Raw genomic sequence first — 22381 nt, 5'->3', positions numbered from 1 at the left:
ATGGTTCTGGTGTTGTGCGCGCTGTCATAGTATAGACACTTGATTAGAGACTTAATTAATGCTATTAATAACAACGGCGCTTTTCTGACTATGAAGTCAAATATATCAATTCAAAATATTTGTTGAGACAAAAGCAAACCTTTAGGGGAATGTAAATATAATTATAATACAATTTTTGCTTTCCCAGTCCCACAGAGCCTGACTTATCTACACATTGCTGTGTCAGCGCTAAATAAACCTAAAGAAAGCCTCCAAAACGTATCACTTTGAATTTGGGGGAAGAATGGTATGGCTTGTTTGTATTTCTTTGAAGTGATCAGTCTTGTAAGCACAGGATATAGCAACGGTGCCTTTGCAAAAGAGACGGCGGTGCAGATAATGGAATAATTTGATCAGATATATGCACCAATGGCATGCTTACGCCTGCAGTCTGCATCCAGTGAGTCACACTATTGGGGCATCGGTGCTGGATGAATTTTAGGTAATGTCTTAAATTACCAATTGCTATCAAAACTTCTGCAGAAAAACAGAAGCTGCAACATTTGAAAGACTTACTTATCTCAAAATCAGGACTCAAATGTCTCAAAAGTCATTATTTGGTGAATTTTGAGATAAAAAGTTACTGCTATGATTTAATTTTTCTTTTACTGCCGGAAATGGGCTTTAAGAATTCTTTGTACTGTAATGAAATTGTGATATGGGTTGAAGTTAAATATCCAAATGAATGAAGTAAATTACAAAAAAGACACGAAAAACAATTTTATTAATAAAGTTATTGTTTTTTACATCTGTAATTGTGTCCCATGCAATGTGTAATGGATGGATTGTAGTAAAAAATTTTGAACATTAATTTATTACACATGTGAGTTCATCTGAGCTACTCATGTTGTCATGTTCATGGAATTGCAACTAGAGGCCCAAATTGATTTTTCATTTATGGACCAACAGTTTAAACTTTAAAGATAAAATGTAAAATGACAGAACAGAAACAACTCCTTACAAGTCTGACTTATGTGACTTCAATGACAATGGAGTAATTATAATCAAAAAATCTATTTTGTGTAAATGTTATTGTTCTATCAACGCGATGTTGAGTCCAGCCTGTGACTGTCGAGGTGGAAGGCTCACCTTGCTGGAGTCCCAGTCTTGCGTCTTGGTCTGCGTCTTCATCAGTTCATACGTTTGCTCCATTCGACCCACTTCAGGCTTCGGGAAGCCCGGAACGACGTTATGAAGCTGGAAACCAAAGAGCTGCAACCAGCTACCAATGCCTGGAGACACACACACACACACACACGGACAAAGAAAGAGACACAATTTCACGGCTTGAGAGGTAGAATATAACGTGTATACAGTGAAACAAACAAAAAGTCATAAGGCCAGGAAAACAACACCTTGTTCAGAAATCACACAGTATATGATCATAATACGGGGCAGAGACGGCTCGGCTGGTGTTTCCCTGACAAACAAAATCTCTAATAAACAATCCCGCTGCAGGGAAACGTGACAGGCCAAATGAATGTTCCATTAACCAGAAGGACATACGCCCCCACCGACATCCTGCATTCATTCCCCCGCTCTCCTATTCCATCTCTCTCCCTCGCCTCAGTTTCTATTTGGTCTCCCGGGGAAACATTGTGTTCTTGACAGATGGAGGGAACAAAACATAACAGCCTGCGTTAAAAAACAAGTTGATCAGAGGCTCGGCTGTCCTTTCTGTTGCCAGTACATTGCCTGTCACCTCATTTCTTTGCGCCGCCATAGGTGAGCTGTGCGGCCCGTTCACCCACTTTCTATGGCAGGTGTTTCCTTTGTGGGTGTGAATGTATGAATGTATGTATGTGTGTGTGTGCGTGTGTGTGTGTGTGTGGGAGAGCTGTAATGTGGCACCTCGTGTGAATGACTGCATGTGTGAGGCTCACCTGTAGTAAACTCCGTCACCCCCTCTACTTTGCCGACCGGGCAGTTATTCTTGAAGGCATACACATTGAATGGCTTCGGCTCCTTGCTCAACTCCCCCCACAGTTCGTGATTGGGACAAGTCCACCGACCGGCTAGCGTGTCGTAATCTCGCCTCCCTAAATGGACGAGCCGCGTGAGGGGATCGTACAGGCCTCCGTGGAAGCCGATGACAAGCTGGAAGTCGGGGTTGGTGTCCTGGTAGACCTCCCCGTAGGGCGTGTACAGGATCTCTTTGACTAGTCGCCCCTTGCTTGAGAAAACTGCCCTCGGAGTCCCCACGCTGTCGCAGGCGACGTAGTACTCCTCCCCGCTGCTGAGCTCCATGGCGATGAGATGGCCCTGCAGGTCGTAGTACAGCGAGGTGATCAGATTGCTGCTGTGGTTGTACAAGTGGCTGACCCTGGTGGGGTGCGAGAGGTCGGCGTAAAAGAACTGCAGCTGTTCGCCCTGACTGCTCTTGGTGGCCACGCGCCGGCCCAGCCCGTCGTAGCGATACCACACGGCGCGGTCGGTCACCCGGTTGAAGACGCGGGTCAGCAGGCCGTTGGAGTTGTAGTCGAACAGGTCGTTGGCTCGCTGGCGGAGGAAACCGTCTTCATCCACGCTGTATTGTAGCTCGCCGAGGTGCGTGATGCGGTCTCTCTGGTCGTAACGCAGCGGCGTCAGTCTGGAATCAAACCAAACACATTCCTTCATCAATACAGCTGAGAACTTACAGAATATGTCCAACATGTACTGCACTGACAATGTTAAGGAGCAGATGATTAGCAGGATGTCATGTTAACCAAGTCGTTTAGCGCGTTAGCCAGCTAATATTTGCTAATTAGCACAATTAGCACACATGGTTTTTAAAGTAACGTTAGTTTGGATCATTCGATCTGGACCAACTGACATAAAGCCTAGTTGCTACCAAGGCTAAAAACAGATCATAACAACGTGTGAAAGACAATTGTGCAGACAACCCATGTGTTGCTTTAAAATGGGTCGCAGGTACCGGCAGCGAGAGATTACCTAGCACTGGTCCCATGGCTGAGCAGGTTGATGTTCCCGTTGAGGTCGTAGCTGTAGCGCCACTGGGGCCGCTCGTTAACAGAGGCACTTTGAAGCTGGCTGTCGGCATCGTACTCGTAAGTGTAGCGCGTCACGTTGTTGTCCACGCCCACCCGGATGTCACAGGTGGTCGTCCGCCCTGCCGAGTCGTACTGGATGGTCATCCAGTAGGCAATGGATTTCAGGATCTCGTACTGGACCTCGACCACCTGGCCGTAGGAGTTGAACACCTTGGTGTGCTTCATCAGATGGGTGGTGATCACCTAAGCAGACGTAGGTGAGACGGGTTGGGTTTGCGATTGATGAGAGTCCATAATGAACCGAAACCATGAATTTGTGGGCAGTAAAACTAAACAAAGAGCGTCAATAAATGTGTTTTACTGTGATGAGTTTGAAGTTAGACTACAAAAGGTCCTAATTAATTAGTGTTTTGTCATCGACAGTATTCTGCCTACCTGGTTGAGGTCATAAAAGATGACGCTGAACTTGCCAAACTGCTCGACCCGTCCCGACACGTCCACGTATCGGTACAGATCAATGGGAAGAGGCGTCTCATTGATGACTGCCTGCATGCTGGTCACTCGGAAGTTGTTGTAGCTGTAGTCAAATCTGGCGTTGACCAACCCTTCTTCGCTAAAGCGGAAGATTTGCCGACTTGTTAGGGGACCTACGGAGAGATTCCGTGTGAGAAAATCCCCAATATTAAGTTTCAAATGACCCACATTAACACGTGAATCTACTATACACACACGCACACACAACACAAACGCATGTGTACACACGCCCCTCACAGTAGGCCACTCTGCTTTGCATACAAGCCACCATAATTAATTCAAATCAAGGACTAACTCAACATCATTAACACAGACGCATGCAGTGCAATCCATTCCAACATAACTATCCCCACACCGCTATGGCATTTCCAATGGTGACCTTTAATATAGAGGGATAATGAAATCTAAAGACAATAGCCATGATGGACCAATGTGCTTCTTAATGTCAGAACATCCACTTTAATAACATCATTCATCACCTCCGCTACTGGCTTCTAGAGCTCCTCATCCATTTGGTAAAAGGCCTACTAATGAAACACCATTATGGTGCTATTCAAGATGACTCTGATTGCAGTTAACATGACTAAGTATCGAGGTTTGGAAGCTGCAGAGAGCCGGATCAGCGTTACATCCTCTGTTTTTGTTTTCTGTGGAATGTTAATTCTAAACCTGCGCTAATGGGGGAATTGCAGCAGCACAAGAGAGAGTGAGGTGGATGTTTTTCTATGGCCCTAGGGAACCCGCAGCCTGTTCCCGTCTCGCTTCTCTAGCTGTCACTTTCCCAAGCTGTCATCTTTTCTGTTCCTTTTCTTCCTCGCCTACTTCTCTCTATATCTGTCTCTGTCTTCTATTGGTCCCTACTCTTCCTTGTCTCCTCTCAAGGGACAATTACCACAATCTCTCCTCTCTCCTAGGCTACGTTTGTTCTGCTGAAATGAGATCAGTTAAAGGAAGGTGAGAGTCTATTCACAGTGAGGGCAAAGCGATAAATACACACACACACACACACACACACACACATGTTCCTTAACAAGAGTGGGCACACACACATTCACACAAACAGCTGTGCCACGTAGATTATGAAGACCCGATCATCACGAGCCAATGTGTGAGGCGAACCAGCAGCAGAGATGGGAGCGCTCTCAACGACCCGGGAAAGACTGTAACTTGAGGGGAATTGTTGAACCGTATTAACAATGAGGGCGTCCGAACATAGCTGCCGCCACAGCTAAAGGGGCCAATTGACGGTAATGCCATTACAGGGTAGTGCTGCAATTTATGAAGTGTCTTTCCAACCAATTTTTCCGATTCAGAAGTGAAACCATTTTTGCGTTACAATTGACGGCCTCGGGGAGGATTTCTGGATTTCCTGTCCCACGCAGACAGAATGTGAAAAGGTGAACAAATGTTCTTATTATGTTAGTTCACATTCATACATTCACTTGATCAGGCAGACCGGTCTGCACTGAAAGAGGTGGGGGTGGGGGGGTTGGTGGAGCGGCTCACAGCTAAGAGGGGGGATCTCGTATTTACAGCTGTGGTAGACCACAGTGTCTTCAACTCAAAATATGGCTTTCTCTATTCAGACTGCCAACTGTGACTGTGTCAGTCTCAGATGAAATAGCAGCATGGCTGACTCAAAGCCAGACTTTGATACCACTCAACTTGTCTGTGTCAGGATGCGCGATAATGCATTCTGGTCAATGTGCACATGCTTTGAGTTGTGCTCACGCGACATTTTTATGCTCAGATATATCGATTGGAAGGATCCATTTAAAGATGAATCATTGCACATTGTAAATATTTTACATCTGTGGCAGTCGGCCGCAGGTACCGCGAGCGCGTGTGTATACGTACCCGTTTGTCTGTAGCGTATGGAGCTTATGAAGCCGTTGTGGGTGAGATGAATGGTCTTGACAGTGCCAGAGGCCTCGTCGTAAGTGAAGGTCACCAGGGTGGAGTCATAAACCACCTCGGAGAGCCTCGCGGCCGGAGTGTACCTTGAAAAACAATGAAGAAAAATAAATAACTGTAAAATGGAAGAGATGATAACTTATAGTGGAAAAACAAAAAACAAAATGCATGGTACGAAACGTGAACTCTAATATAAGGAAACATACAGGTCTTGAATCATACAAAGACCCCCCCAGGGCCATTGAGGAAGAAGTTCCACCATCCTTTAACATTTAATCAAACTCAAACTGGCTGTTGGGGCAGTTATGGCCTCTCAAATCTCCAAAACTGGGCCATTAATGTCCCCACCATGCCTACGAGTACTAAAATGCTGAATGCACTCCCCCAACTTTCACCAATCAGATCGGTGGTGTCTGACATAGTGTGATGATAATAAACGTGACCTTTAATCAGTCTCCACATTAGCCTAATCACGAGTCATTTGCAAGGACAGCTGGGTGTGTGGCACGTTCTGTGTCCGCCCGGCACGGGGCTGTGTGATGGGGCTTTTACATTTTGGAGAATTAGCTTTAATTATACCACCTTCATCAAGCCAATCAGCATTGTGTTGTCATACGGCTTGCTGCCGATAGTTTCATCAAATTCGACTGGCAGCATCGCCTACTTCACCTCTTCCAGACTGCGCTGCCTCCTCAAATCAACCGACGAAACCAGCAGGAGGTCCAGTTCCTGCAAGCGTACCTGTAGATGACGCTGCGTCCTGTTCCCAAGTACTGGGTCCTCAGCAGCCGCCCGTCCAAGGTGTAGTCCTGCATGAAGGAGGACTGGCTGTCCGCAGGAGTGTATATGTTCCTGTAGTAGCCGATGGATAGGAGCGACTGCAGGGAGTGTTTCACCATGCTGGGCATCGTCACGGCGACCAGACGGTCCGATTGGTCGTACTCGAAGACGTAGCGCCGCTGGCTATGCAGAAGCAACATAATGGACTGCGGGGACACAGACGGATGCAAGGCCGAGTTATAATCCTGCAGCTCTGTGCAGGGATGTGTCTTTTCTTTCTTTGTCTGATACATTTATTTTTTATTTTAATGTGGTGAAACCAAACCAGGTGAAACCTGGGTTTTAGTTCTCCATTCATTGTTCAGTTAAGGCAAGACAACACAAAAGTAGAGTTTGCACTATTGCTTCAGACCAGCTAAAGAGAGTCAGGGTTTTGATGTTTATTTTACTACAATCTTTCTACGTGAGTCTATACATATCTCCTAAATTCACCAAATGTTAGCATTAGATATGGCACATTTTCATTTTTTATGTTAAATCTCTCTCTCTCTATATATATATATACATACTATATATTTTATATTTTAAAATAGTGGGGAAGTTTCATTTCAATATCCATTTGTCAAAGTCATGTTTACCCTATTTACCGATAGGTTGTCCACTTAATTATTACACTAAATCCCCATAACTGGAGCTTTTGGTTTTTCAGAAATTTAGTTTAGTGTTGAATTTTTATTTAATTTTCCGGGAAGCTTGATTAAAAATCTTTGCCTGCAGACCTAAAAAAATATTTAACTGTGAGGTATAATATTAATGTATTAATAATATATGTTGGAATTACGAATTTCAAGATGGTTCTGTAATATAAACTCATTTGCGCAAGCAGACATGAAATACATTTCAGGCTAAATATAATTTAATTAAATAATTCAATTAATCTTAAGCACGGAAAGTATATCTGCAGGTAGCTGTGAACACATTTGAAGGAAGACACAATACCAGAGCTGTTTTCACACACACTCACACCACACATCCAACGCTCACGCTCCAACGCAAAAAAAAAAACGACCTCGGTCCGAGCCGCGTTGGTTCCTCTTCAACCTCGACGGAAGGTGGAGCCCCCGTCGGTTGTAGCACCCCCCCCGTATCGTATTTAAAAGTTGCCAGCTCTGCAGTACCTCTGTGTTGTACGTTGTATCTTGTACAACATGTCTAACCGTTTGCCAGTAGAACCCACTTTCAGGAAACCACTCGTTTCTTTTCTTTTCAACTTACAGAGCCGGTGAACTCATTTCAGTTACGTAATTCATCACAATGAATATCTTGGCTGCCTGTAAGGCTCTCAAAGCCATGGTGCTGTTGCTTAGTGCAGCTTTAAGTGCACACTGATTTAAAAAGTCTGGATAAGTGAACTCAGACATAATCTTCACTCGGCAAATTGATTTTCAAAGTTGAATAAAACGAATGCAACCTAGAGGCTCCCTCAAAGGAAGGAATACATTTATAGATTTTTCAGTATAGCGCTGTAAATTATTTTAAATTGTGTTTTCAATTTGTAGCTTCTCATTTCAAACAACACAAGGGCCTCTCACAGTTTTGGTTTTGGTTTTGCTTACCACTAAAATCACCTTGAAGCACAAAGGAAGAGCAACCGTGTGAGAGTTTTGCAAAAATCAAAAGAAAAAAGCCATCAAAGAAAATATGACTAACGCTGTCTCCCCCACCCCTCCCGCCACACATAATCATATGCTTTCCACGTGTGCGGGTCTCACTTTATCAGCGTATGTGTAGCTCCAGATCTTGCCGTTGACCCAGGCCCTGGACACCACCCTGTCGTTCTCATACTCCAGCCGCTCGGACCAGTCTCCGCGGTGAATGGATGACAACAGGCCTCCAGCAGAGTAGCTGATGTTCACTTCGGTGTACTTGCTACTGGGGGACCAGACCACGGGCCGGCCCAGCGAGTCATACTGGATGTGAAGTGTGAACTTCCTGTGATCGTCGTAGATCTTCCCTACTCTGGTGCTCTGATCAAAGTCTATGGACAGCAGGTTCCTGTTGTGTGCCTGAAAGGAGAGCATTGAAATATCAGCTAAAGGTTGAACAAAATAGAACTTATTTTTTTCATTTTACTGCTTTAAAATCACCATAGATATGTAAATATGCCCGCGGACAAGCAATTATGAATAAAGTGGTATGTCGGAGACATATTTCATTAGTTTGGATAAATGAATTGGGACATTTAGAACCAACTGGACCTGCATAACAACAATAAATCAAGTCAAGGAATGAGGCTTGGGCATTGCTGTTTAATGAATATAATGAAATATGAAATATGAGGGGTGTACTTTTTGTTCCAAGGAAAAAGAGAAGAGGAGTTGCAGTTGGGGTGTGTGATTTGTGGAAAGTACAACGAACGGGTTGTGAGTCATCTCACTCTCAGCGACACCATTAGTCTCGCAAAGCATCTAACACCTTGTGTAACAGCAAGCTGGGGCGTTGTTCAAACGGCTCTACAGATTGGAAGGCTCGCTGAGTAGATTTCACTGAGAAATGTCATATCTTGGTCAGATGTCAGATTGCGACAACTTTTGGTAAACTCTGTGTACTTCAAAGATGCGTGATGATGTTGGACGATTCCCACCAGTTTCCATATAATGCTGCTGGTGTTTACTGGTTACCACAATGGTTTAATACAGGCTGTCTTTTTGTAGTAATGAATTTAGGGAACTGGAGTCTCTATATTATCCAATTTAGCTGAACAATAAGCGGGTGATTTAGTGGTTTACCCTGAGCCTCCGTTCATAGGTGCTGTAGTTAGTCTTGCTCTGCTCCTTCCTCTGCCTCCACTCTATCAGGCTGGGGGCGTGGTCTCCCGGCAGGCTGATGTTACAGCGGCTGGCCGTGGGACTGACTCCTCCCCCAGTGCCTCCGGGGAGGAGGGGCTCCGTGATGAGTGACAGCTCCATCCCGCTCGCCAGCGTAACAAGGAAGGACCCGTCGGCGCTGACTCTGTACGAACTCTGAGCGTGGTCTGGAGGTGTTGGGACGGTTACACACACGTAGAGAGATGCACAAACACAGAACACAAGGGTGTGCAAAACCACATACGCACACATATGATGCACCAACATATGAAAAAAAGTGTGAAAAAACATTGTCTGTGTTATTGTCTATGCAAAACAACTAAGAAACACGGTGTTGAGCTACAGAAGCTGACTACATAATTGTTATGAATACAAGTCTGGCTTTTTCCACTGGGGTTCTGAATTAACGGCTGATGTTGTTTTCTCAACAACATCAGTGTACTGTAACCTCTATTCCATCTTTGGATGGATGTCACCTGTTCAAAAGGAGACCATGTGAAAGAAAGACCGAAAGAGTGAGAGTGCGATGAAAAAAAAAGAGGAGACGGTCAGATGGGCAGGGCCCGTGTTTTCACAAGGCGCAAAACTATTCTCAGAAATTGGGCTTTGGGTTTAACAGTTTTCTAAATACAATTTTACCAAGAAGTAACATATGCCTGCATAGCTGCCTTATGCCTCTGCTCATTTCCAATTAACAATAAAATTTTTTCAATGAAATGAAGAAAGAAATAGCAAAAATTATCGTAAAAATGTAGTTTTAGAGGCAGGGCAAGACAGTGAGTTTCTGGGGGGTGAAAGTAAAAAGGGGCAGGGGGTGGCACTCTCCAAAATAGGGGGCTATTTCAGTTCTTCCCTGGCAGCTCTGTCATACTCTGCACATGCCTGCGTTTGTGCATGTGCGCTCTGTGTGTGTCGGAGCAGCTTTTCGCTCCCTGCAGTCCTGTCATTGTGACAACTGCTGGAAAGCAATTAAAGGGATGACATGAGAGGAAACTGCTCCCATGAGCGGCTTCTCCACTCCACTCTCATTTTCTCCTCTTCTCATCTCTGCCCTCTCTTCCGTTTTTTTGTTTTTTTTTCATCCTAAGACCATTAATGCGTTTCACAAGTCAGTCTGGTCTGCATCTTTTTTGAAAATAATATACATAAACTGTATGTATATATGTATTATACTTTTACTTTCCATTAGTGCGGTCATGTAACAAAGTCATATGGTTGCCGAATTTTCTATAGAAAGGAAAAATCCTTTTCCCAAATGCTGTGACTCTCTCACTCACTGTGACTCTCTCGCTCACTAATCAGAAGGATTATATAAAATAAACTACTACAAAAACGCAGGTCAGTGGGTTTGACCAGCCCAGAATACCAGTCATGTTACTGCAGTTTGCCAGGCATGCATTTTTAAACATGGCTGAGCCCTCATAGTCTCCCACCGTCTCACACATCTGTGTATGTAGCCCCCCGGGGGTTGAGTCAAAAGCGGCCTTTCGACAAGTTGGTGGTAAGCTCGATGGGGGTGGATGCGTTGTGACGAGGCTATGATCTTTCCTATGAGGCAAGTCGGTCTTCCTTCAGCTTACCAACAACCCAACCGACCTCGGTCGCGTGTGAACAAACACTTGATGACGCCTTACCTTGTCTGAAGGTGTAGATGGTGTCGCTGGCAGACAGGTTGGTGCTGGTGACAAAGTTCTCTCGGGTGGACGCGTCGACCTCCACCCGAGACCAACGTTCAAGGTTGCCGTGGAAACCGCTCACCACACCCGTGGGGAGGGTGATGTTGGTCACGCGGCCCTCACTGTTGTACCTTGGAGAGGAAACACAAAGAGGATGATGCACAATCGCTAACCTGCAAAAACACACACACACACACACACACACACACACAGATGAGTTTGTCTCTTCGGCAAATAGCACTCGCACAAGCCAATAAACGCACGTATGCATACGCACTATCCCTCCGTTTCTCCTGTCGTGCACAAACATCGCCACAGAGTAACTGTCAACTGTGATTTATATGTGTAATTATCCAGTTGTGGAACTTGAGACAGAGGCTCGGTCCGCGGTGAATGATGTAGACGGATGTGTTTTTGTGTGTACTATACGCGTGATAGTAAACATGTGTGTGATTAAAGGGTTGCGAAGACGTCCTTCAGATAATCAGTCACTAAAGCAAAATTTAGACAGAAAAGTCCCCCCGTTTACTACAGTGATGGTCAGCCACCAGATGGCACTCACATTTCACACCGCAAACGGAAGCTCTGACTCGCATTAAACACACACACACATGATTGCAATTCCAAGTCTGCGCATACACAGTGAGGATGCCAACCACGAATAAAAGAAAAAGTGAAAGAAGAATAGATTGAGAGAGCAAAAAAAAAAAACTTACTCATAAACAGTGGTCCAACTGTTCTCATCACTCTTGGTTGCTAGGAGACCTGTGTTACCATGGTAAGTGATGTGGGCGATGTCATGGCCTTGAGCTGACACCTTCCTCAGTGTTCCACTGTTGCTAAGAGACAGCCAGTACACCTGTCCACCAGGTAGTGCCAGCCAGAGAGGCACTCCACGAGCGTCCCTCCTCACCTGCAGGCCGCGGCCGTCGCGACTCGTCAGTCCGGACAGCTGGCCGTCCGAGACGTAGGAGAAGTTGTACAGGTAGTGGCCGGTGATCAGGTGTTTGGTGTGCATGTGGGAGCCATTCTGTCGCGGAAACAAAGAGATGGGACAGCTATTCCTCAATGCGTGAATACGTGTTATGATCTCAGCACACCTTTGTAGCTTTATAGAAGCTATTCAATAAGCGGAAAGTTCTACCTGTATCAGTTAGTACATGTTGATGTATGTGAGCTTGACCAACGGGTTAGCTAACAGCCGCCGCGCTGCGCTCATTGGTGTTTACAGCTGACAATGATGTCATGACCAAAGGCTCCGGTAATCTGATGTCTAAGAACAATGTCTTTGTATGTCTCAACTTGTTCTATTAATGCACAAACACGTCCTGTGAACTGGGACAGTAATGGTGTTTGTACAAAATGTTTTTGCCCTCGTTCTGACCGTATGTGGATGTTGATTTAAAAATACCCCTGATCTGGAGACTATTCATAGCTTAGGCATTGTGTACCTGGCTGAAGAGATACAGCTCCTGGTCCAGTGGGGAGCTGATCTCCATCAGTCCAACTGGGCTGGGCTGAGGCTGGTTGGGGCTGACGGCTCTGATGCGGATGTTGCCCACATCAGCAATATATAGGGTGCCGTTGGGGGCCACGGCCAGCGAGGAAGGAGCTTTGAGACGGGCGTCACGGGCGTAGCCTCCATCTCCTGATAGGAGAAAAACAAAAAGACGTAGTTTGGGTGAGGACAAACTCTTTACAGACATGAAAGCGCAAGCGGAGCCCCCCCTCAAACACCAACACACCGGGCCATTCGACTGATTCTCCAGAGGCTGAGAGACGACACACCTGATACAAACCGTCCCGGCAAAATATGAAGATCCCATGTAGCCGCTTAAGCGTTTATCAGTTTAACTCAGGACTTGGATTTGTTGGGATGCTGCAGGTTGCCAGCGATACGACCACCTTGATAGGGACCCCGGCCTATCAGACGGCGGTAGTGGGCGACTGACTGCAGTCAGATGTTTTTTGGTAGCGCAGCAGGATTACAGCCCTGGTGGGGCCCTTTAGATGCTGTCAGCAGTAGGCCCGGGGCCTCTGCTGGCTCCCTGCAGGCAGCAGGGTGGCATTTTATCTCTTGACAGCATGCACCATGTGCATATGTGTGTGTGTGTGTGTGTGTGTGTGTGTGTGTGTGTGTGTTCATGTCTTGTATTTGCGGGCGTGCGCTCACACGTGTGCGCATGTTCAAAGACACTGTGCGACTGTTTGCGGGGATGGGATGGAAACGGAAAGCCTCTGAAGAGAGTAATCATCTGTTAACAGCAAGACATGATTGAAAATATGCAAAGTACAAGCGAAGGAATAGCGATGGTTACAAGCCATTGGCTCGTGGCATGGGAGAGACACTTCCCTCCATTTTGAATAAAAAAGGAAGCTGATTTTTATGAACAGAATTAAATGATAAAATCACATCCTCTGACACTTAGAATGAAAGGGCTGCCTAACTGTCAAAAGAACACCGGATTATTTGTTTTGTCCTTTCCTCCATCCCTTTATTACACTTGAGGTGCCGCTCCATTAAAACACTGACCAGTTAAATCCTTTAGCAGCTAGATTTGATTCGCTGTAATTTGAATGGATTTGAAAGGTTTCTCTCAGGCTGGTTCCTACAGAAATTTAGCTGGAGCTTTTTGTGAAGGAGGAGCCTCCTCATGAATACAAATACGACCCAAGCCACACACACACACACACACACACACACTCTCTGTCTACCATCCAAATCACATTTGCTTACTTTCCCATGTGACATTATAGTCAGTCATTTCTCTCCCGTATATTGTCTTCATTTACACAAAACATCATTATCTGAGTCAAAACAGCCCTTCTCAGGTAATAATATTCCATCTGAAATCAATAATTTAGACACATCCAAGGAGAGAAGAAAACAGTGGATGAGACAGTTGAAGGAGAAAAAAGTTCCTCTCAAGCTCAGCTGATAAAATCATTGGCCGGCAGGGACACGAGATGTAATCACTCAATATCGAGACACACTGACTGTTTCAATTCATTTAAGTTATGTCAAAGCTTTTACAGCGTTCTGGTTTTGTTTTCCTTCTTACACATCTGAAGCAGACCAAATACGATATGATCTGATAAGATGTTTAATTGCAGTTACATGCTGTTTTTAGTACAGTAATCCTATTATACACTATCTAATACCTTCACGTTACTCAATCCTGCGGTCGCACAGTGTGTGTGTGTGTGTGTCTGTGTGTGTGTGTCTGTCCATGATGACCCACCAGAGAAGCAGTCACAGTTGGGGTCTATCTTGCAGTCGCAGTCCGTGGGGGCTCCAGAGATAACCGATATCTCCCCGTTGGTTGACACCTGTGAAGGGTTTAAAAACGTCACGCACACGACTACAAAATACTACAGGTGATTATTGTTCAAAGCAGCACGATCTTCACAATGTTCATTTTCGTTATTACAGTGAGAACGAGCCGGGAATACAGATTAACCACATGAAAATGATGTCTGCTGGTGCTTCAACTAAACAACTGAGGATGATATCTCAGGTGATTATTATTGTGTTCTTTTTAAAATAAAAAATAAAGGATTATGAATCTTCAGTGCTTTGTTGACAGATTGATTAATATTTGGGTTGGACTTTAGCTCTCCAAGCAAATTAAAGCGTTTGTCCTGATGGAGACTGCTAAATGAGGGTGAAAACTGCAAGACCAACATTTTGAATTTGATGCATCTTTGAGGGGTAATGTTTTCTTAACTGGTCCAAAGAGAGCACACAAAATGATTTGGTTTATTGGCTTTCTTGTAGAGAGAAGAGACCTCTAGAGCAGTAATTAACACGTGCTATTGTGTGTATTTCTCCCTCCTCCACGTGTTTGCAAATTTAGCACAAATGGAATATAGGGAAGTTACGGGTACTGGGAGTCCAGCTGTTCGGGTTGTGTGGAGCCTTACAAAAAAACAAAGTGCATCACCAAGATGCAACTTGTTTAATTAGAGAACTTTATGTGCTTTAGGCATGTCTTCTTGTTGTTACTCACCGAGCAAGGTTAATTGTCTAGCTAAGCACAAAGTCTGCTTCCAGGCTTCACGTCTGTTGAGCAAACTGCTGCTGGCACCGTAGTCTTATACTTAACGTAAGGACACAAGAGTAGCTTTAATCTGGAGAGCCAATAACTGCACTGCCAAGCATGAACTATTCCTTTAAAAAGTGATGATCTCAGTCTATGGTATCCGGCATCAGAGTGGAACATCAATCCTAAAAGACCAAATAATTATGCACATTTACTTCCAATTTCAAGACATTTCGTCCACTTGTTCTAGGAAAACACTCTCCTCAAGGGGGGCTAATTAGTTCTGAGGTCGCAGCAGGAGGACCTTCCAGAGTTGGTGAAATATAGAAATGGTATTAAAAAAAATGACACTGACTGAAGTCAAAAGTCTTGTGACTCGTTTTGGATGAAAATGTTCCATTTGAAAAATAGTAGGCCCGCTTCACGGAAGACAAGTTCTTTTAATTTTCCCATCAATGGAAAACAAACAAGCACATTCAAAACGGAACTAATTTAGGTGCAGTGATGGTGATTTCAATGCTCCAAAATCATTCAATAATGAACCAGCCTTTATACAAGATTAAAAATTAAATTAAACCGGTATTGGTTATGGATGTTGGGTCCTTGATTTTATGGCCAAATGGTTTTTGTGAGCGAGTGAGTGTGTGTGTGTGTGTGTGTGACAGAATCACACGCTCGTACCAACAACAGCGCCAAAGCATCGCCTTGATACAAAGCACGCTCACATTCAATAAGGCTTATTGCGCTGAAAAACTAAGTAAGAACTGCTGGCTGAAGGATAAAATATTCCACATTTGTCAGTCATTTAAGATGAAATGTAGCAGTTAATCTGTGCGTCAAAAACATATTGTCAGGCTGTACCTGCACGCCGCTTGTCTGTCTCACAAGTGATTTAATTTAGCTTCCCCTGCATCAGACTGTTTGTCAGCTTCTTTAAGGTGTTGATTGCCCTTCAGAACCGATGAGGAAATCTGCAACACATCATCATTAGGTCTGTTTCATGGCTCGTCGTCTTAAGACGCTTTTGTTCACTCTCTAAAAAGGAGCTTCTGGTTGCTGTAGCCTACATAGAGATAACCCGGACAAACAATGCATAAAATAAAATGGACAAACACAGTGAAAAAGTCTTGACTGCCCTTTCTAACATGAGTGGCCAGACTCCATCCAAAAGGCATCTGAGTTTTTTTTTTATGTGCCTGTCTGCCTCCACATGGACTCAGTGTGGTGCTGCTGACCACAAAGGGACTATTGATTGCGGCAGACGCAACATCTTTGTGTAGCTGCTGCCCGAATGGAGCTTCGATTGCACTCTGTTTGTAAAGCTAATGGAGAATCTTTTTATCTGAAAAGTGAAAACTTGCTTTTGAGATTTTTAGATATTATTATTTCTTGGGATGCTTTCAATTTCCCAATGTGCATTTGTCTGCAGAGCATCTGCGACCACAGCAAACAACCTGACCGCAATGACGAGTGTGAAGGTAAAATGGGTAGCAACATATCAATAAATGCGATCCTGGTGGATGTAAGATGGATGGATAAGAGCCACCGACATCCATCATCGGCAGAACGCCCTTCACAGCCCAATTAGAGCTTCTTGGGAAAAAAAATGAATGAAAGTAACTATGCATTTTTATTTTTCGTTGACAGAATGACCTGTTGGATGCGGTTGATGCGCCTCTCGTCGGTCTCGGCGATGAACAGCGTGCCCAGGTGCGACAGGGCGATGGCCTTGGCAGCCTCCAGGGTGGCGCGGACTGCTGCCCACCTCACCAGGTGGTGGTCGATACCTGGAACCTGGCAGTGGATGGGGCGGCCCGCCACGATGCGCACCTGAAGATTTTCTGATACCTGAAGTGGAAACCAACCCAAACAATATTATGCACGAGCTATATAACAGAGAAACAGAGAGTATGTCATTACAACTGCGTCCAGGAATTATTTAGGGTAAGAGGAATCACTGTTAATCTAATGCATTTAACCTCACATGACTACGTCCCCAGACAACTTTGCAGGTTTTTCTTTAAATCAGGCTGTAATTTTCTGAGCCTCGCTCACTCATAATGCACCTTCAGTGACAGCACTGTAAACTGTGTGAGACACAGCGCTTTATCCCTCGTCTATGCGTAGTGCCGATCTACTTCAGAGAAAAAATAACGCTTGAAGAGGAGATGGAGATGGAGAAAACCAGCACATGTTTTGTGTGTGTATGTGTTTCTATACCTGTAGGACTATGTTGTTGTCCAGGATGTAAAGTGAGTTGTCCAGCGGGTTGATGGCCAGGTCTGTAGGCCACTCCAGGCGCACCTGAGAAACGACATACATTCAGAACTACATCGCTAGTAGAAAATAGAAAAAGGGAAGAACAAAGCTGTATTGACTGCCCCCCCCCTACGCAAGAGTAAGTTCCAGGTGATACAAATAATAGCTCCTTAATAACACTGCATTAGGCCCCCTGACCCTCCCTGCTCATGCAAAGGTCAGCGGCAGGCAGGGAGCCTTCCCTCTGTTTATTCAAGACTCGCCTCGGCGCTGTCGCAAATGTCAACCAATAACCGTGATTCAACGCAAGCTCAAATAGCACACGCTGCCCGCTAACGCCGCGGGGGGGGTCAAAGACAGATAAACCCACAGCAGCCACATTGCTGTCCCTCCCGCCAACACACACACACAGACACCGAGAGTGTGCGCTACGGAGACGAGGCGGTGCGTCTGCGGGATCGCCGAAGGTGATGGATGACTCTTGAGGATGGATTGGTAAATAAATGGATCATGTTAAATTGCCACTGACATCTCCAATTATAGACACTGTCAGATCAGAGAGAAGAGGGTTCACTCCGAAATCCCATCTTAAGGAGGTAGAGAGATTCATCAAGCAGGACTCAGTGTGTCCTTAGCCCGAGAAGACACGCATCACGTCGCTCTCGCTCGTGATATTGAACTCTGCAGTGATGGCAGGCCATCACTTTTTACAAGTTAGGTTGAGCGGATCCTGCTCAATTAAATTCAAACTGAAACTAAAAGGAAAAACTCAAATGACTCTCTGAACGCGGGGGGTGGTTCTCTGAAAACATACGCACATGGTGTAATATCACTTTAGATTAGAGTTCCTTATACAGAAATTGAGACTTCAATCTAGCCTGTTCACTTTGCATAAATTAAAGCGCCGCGGTTCGGCTTCCGTCAATACCGATGGCACATTGAGGTCGCATCACTTCGTGTGAATAAACAAGGATGGAGGACGAAGGCGCTCGCAGAGGGCGTTTACTTACACGAGTGAGGTGGCGTGGGCCCGTTTAAAGACACATAAGCGCACCGCAGGGAATTGGCCGCGGCTGAACACGCATATCCACACTCACATACACACGCGTGTTGGCCGAGATCCCTCCACAGAGCCGGCAGTTCATCTATAATTCAGCTTCTGCTCTAATAGGCCTGATATAAGTCAGCAGTGTGATCTCAGGGCTGGCGGATCAAATCTGTGTCTTTGGTCTCTCTCTCTCTCTCTCTCTCTCTCTCTCTCTCTCTCACACACACACACACAAACACACAAAAGTGAGTCTCTGTGGGGGAATTTAGATTGACGTAATGATCACTGACTGTAAGGGATCGACACAAACGTGGCTCCCTCTCACTCATCCGGACGAGACCGCGTTGCGAGCCTACCTGGCCGATGTCCATGCGCGCGTCGCAGCTCAGCGGCTGCGTCGACATCAGTCCGTTTGAGCCAATCACGGTGGAGAGCAGACCCCTCTCGTTAATCTTCTGAATGGTGGTGCCGTCGACGAAGTAGACGACACCTCTTTTATCCACCGCAATACCTGGGCGGGGGGGGGGGAGAGAGAGAGAGAGAGAGAGGCCGAGTGAGCTTTTTTGGAGATGACAGAGGGGGAGCGAGTAGAGGTAGAGAGAACAAAAGGGAAAGACAGTGCAAGAGAAGTAGATGGAGAGGGGTGTGTAAGGGGGAGAGGTAGAGTGGAGAGAGGAGTGGGCCTTGGAGAGACATCCAACTCAGTTAGACATTCAGCTCAGCGTGCGGCTGTCTTATCAAAGGCACTGCGCCACATAAATGTAATTATATTTCCATTCCGCAGCCCACTAAAGGGATTACAACAATGCAACCGGAGGAAGAAGTTATTTGTCACGTTGGATGTGAGCAAGGTGCCACAGTGAACTCTTGACATTTGGCGCATGCGCATGTGCGGAGTAATTGTGCATTCACAAGTCCCACTGTGAATACGTGCACCGCACACGTGTAACATATAAAGGGAGCACTGCGGTGTGCGGCGAGCGGAGAGAGAGAGAGAGAGAGAGAGAGAGAGAGAGGGGGGGGCAGGTAAGTCTAGGTATTAAAGGTCAGGGCAGACTATGAATCATCTGTTATGGATGAGGAGCGACCTTCATCGCCGTCTCATCTCCATACAGAGAACATCCCTCTGACTCAACGGCAATAGTCCCCCACGACTCAACCCTCACCTCTCAGACCGTATGCCGCCAATTCCCCTTTGATTGCTTTCACTTAGCATCATCGACAATAAGCCATAATTCAGTATCTCTACCGACCATCTCCCATGCACGCGGCTCACTATTGAGCCATTTAAAAGGCATTGTGTTTATGGTTTGTCATTAAATCCTGTCAAGTTTATGCATATATCTCTTTATATATATACGGATATGGGAGAAAGAGCCTTCTCATATGTAGTATAGCCTCAATCAATCATCAAACTAAATGGGGCAATACAATATGTAGCAAAAGAAACCATCAAAGCAATCTAACGCCAAGTAGTCTATTATTCTTAAAATCTCATTAAATGTGATTTTACATTACTTTCATTTGGAGGAATGATAAATATGTTCGGCCTCCTTTTGGCTCCCTTGAAACAAAGGTTGTTGAGACAGTTCTCAACAACCTTGATGGTGAATCAATATAAGCATAAGGATTATAAAACCACAACAATACGGAGCCTGAAAGGTGATAACTAACAGAAGTTGATTGGTTGATTGATTGACACCAGAAAATATTGGAAAAAAAACTAACTAAAGCGCAATTATATTTACTTTACTCCCCTTTATTTCTATGCTGGTTGTTTCAATCCCCCCCCCCCCCCCCCCAGCCACCCTGGGGCGGATGTGCCTGTCCTCGCTCTCCGCCTCTCAGGTCACCTCCTCCTTGACACGCGATAGCTTTCTTCTCACGTGACTTCATCCACCATGCGGCCGCGCACGCGAAAAGCACCGAGGCACCGCCGCCGCGACTAGATGGGCGACCGTCCTCAAACGCAGCAACCCTGGAAGCGACCCGGCGGCTCATAAATCGTGCGGGTAGTGTGGGGGTGGGCCGGGGGAGGGCCAGGGTCAGCGTGTTTCCTCCAGAGGCCAGAAGGTGAACTGCAGAGCTCTCCCTCTTGGCCCCTTCATCATCCCTGTGACACAGACAGATTGCACCGCCCACACAGCCTCAGCAACCCCCCCCACCCCCATCCCCACCTCCACCCAACACCTTTCCTCTCCTCCTCTAGCATCCCCTCGCTCTCCGTCCTCCCCCTTTGCTTTGTTGTTGTCGGTTCGCTCCGTGTATTCTGCCCTGAATGTTATGTGCTAATCAAATCAGGGGCCCCTGACCCTTAAATAATGTCTGGCGTCTGTTTTCCACCGCAGCCGGCTCTTTCTTTCCGTCCATTGGTTCCTCTCTGCCTTCCCATTTCTCCCCCTGTCGCCTGGCATTACGCGGGAGTGACATCTCCACCCACAGCGCAGTCTCAGCCCACTTAGATCTGAAAGTTGGCACATTCTACCGGCTCCAACGTCGGCCTCGGATCCTTACAACTCTCCTTTCACTTTTCCATCCGTTCCACCCTGAGCCGCTCCCTGATCTTAGAGCTCATAAATCCTGCACAAGGACATGCCGGGGCAGCCGGGACTCTCTCTAGATACGGATTGCTCTTCTGTCCCTCTCTGGATATTACTTTACTTTTATTGACTTCCATTCTAAATTCCCCTCCAGTCTTTTTTGTTTTTTTGCTTTGCCGCCATCCTCTGTGTTCGTGCTCAGGATCCTGGGTCTTACGCGGCGTGTAAATAGCTGCGGATCCATCAACAACAACAATGACTGACTTATTCATCCTCACACAAGCCCCACAATGAAGAACAATAGTTGTTATTCCTCGGCACTGGCGGCAAAGGATTTACGCCAGTTGACGTGTTGTTTAAAAGCATTCCGCATGCTTATTGAGAAGGCTGCAGATTAGTCCGCGTTCTCCTTGTCAGCGCCTGGATTTCCAGCTGCTGCATGCGGGTAAAGCTGCACGCTGCGTTCAGAGAATTTAGGGTCCCTCTGTATAGCCGATGGATACTCACAAGACATCAAAAGATTTACCCTGTCTCCCCAGGTGGATCTGGCAGTCTGATACTCGTGTTCAGAAGCTGGCAGACGCACCAGCGGAGAAATAATTGAGATAAATCTCAACTCGACTTGTGAATGGATTTTAGCATCAAAGAGGAGCGAATTAGATGCAGTCGGATCGACCTTGGTGAAAACAGAGGGAGAGAAGAGCGGGTGGAGGAGAGGATGAAGAAGTGACGCTATTCGCATTCTTCTTCTCAGATTTAGGTCAAAAAACCGCAGCAGGAGAGGAAGAGACAGACAGCAGAACGAGAGGTGTGAAAGAGGCGAGAGGTGGCGATGACACCAAGGCAATCGCTACAGTTGACAATTACAGGCCAATGACTCTCAAATGATGAGACTCCCTTTGTTCTTTGTCCCCATCAAAAGAACGTCAGTTATAACAGCCTTACTCTGCGGATGCAATCCAATCCAATTTGATTAAAGGCCCCACAACGGGTCTCAGAGAGCGTTGTTGATTACCGCTATGTGACAAGAGGGAGCCCCCCGTGGGAGCAGAGAAGAGGTGAGGACATCTGTAAGGTGGGAAATGAGATGAGGTGGAAACGAGTCATTACGACAAAAGTTGTAGATAATGCACCTTAATTAGCAACGATAATAGACTGTCCATGTTACACACAGTAACATAAGGATGTGGTGTGTGTGTGTGTGTGTGTGTCTTTTTGCGCTGCATACTAACACCAACACAGAGCTCACTAGAGTGCAGGAAGTCAGCCTTCTGGTGTTGTTCAAATTTCCCTTCTACAGTACTTTCCACCTTCAAATGTTGACAGCAAAGCTGCCTCTATGGATCAAAGCGAGAGGAATTGTGAAACTGTACAGAAAAAACAAACCGGAGTCTGTCAGCCTTGGAAACAACCAACAAAGTGCTAAATAAGCACAAATTCAGGGGAACCAACCTATATGATGTAGTTACCGAGAAGGGAGCGTAATGTGCGCATGTATAGGTGCATTCATATCTGACAGCTAAGCGTGCATGACGGGGTGAGCCTCCCCCCCCCCCCCCCCCCCCCCCACACACACACACACACTTTGCTAGAGGCCTGAGGAGAAAGTCCTTCAATGCGCCCTCACATATCCCCAGGCTCAGTGGGTGTTAATGATATGGACTGACATATTATTACAGCATCTAAAA

The 22381-nt window shown here is 45.9% G+C and overlaps 1 protein-coding gene across 2 annotated transcripts in view; it reads right to left on the bottom strand.

The window, feature by feature from the left end:
• Positions 1–22381, bottom strand: part of tenm1 (teneurin transmembrane protein 1) — a 149346-nt gene that overhangs the window by 1839 nt on the left and 125126 nt on the right. For both annotated transcript variants that reach the window (XM_078101485.1, XM_078101484.1), the window contains exons 23-37: positions 18510–18664; positions 17067–17150; positions 16500–16694; positions 14046–14133; positions 12255–12451; positions 11520–11833; positions 10762–10934; positions 9050–9294; positions 8033–8326; positions 6222–6466; positions 5424–5566; positions 3468–3679; positions 2974–3275; positions 1923–2629; positions 1129–1271 (exon numbers count right to left, since the gene is read on the bottom strand). In XM_078101485.1, the coding sequence (XP_077957611.1) occupies positions 1129–1271; positions 1923–2629; positions 2974–3275; positions 3468–3679; positions 5424–5566; positions 6222–6466; positions 8033–8326; positions 9050–9294; positions 10762–10934; positions 11520–11833; positions 12255–12451; positions 14046–14133; positions 16500–16694; positions 17067–17150; positions 18510–18664 (3497 nt within the window). The remainder of the gene's footprint in view (positions 1–1128; positions 1272–1922; positions 2630–2973; positions 3276–3467; positions 3680–5423; positions 5567–6221; positions 6467–8032; positions 8327–9049; positions 9295–10761; positions 10935–11519; positions 11834–12254; positions 12452–14045; positions 14134–16499; positions 16695–17066; positions 17151–18509; positions 18665–22381) is intronic.

The sequence above is a fragment of the Gasterosteus aculeatus genome, chromosome 4 (genome assembly GCF_964276395.1).
Source record: "Gasterosteus aculeatus chromosome 4, fGasAcu3.hap1.1, whole genome shotgun sequence".
Taxonomy (NCBI): Eukaryota; Metazoa; Chordata; class Actinopteri; order Perciformes; family Gasterosteidae; genus Gasterosteus; species Gasterosteus aculeatus.
Note: the sequence above shows the minus strand (reverse complement) of the source record. Positions and strands in the feature narration are given on the sequence as shown.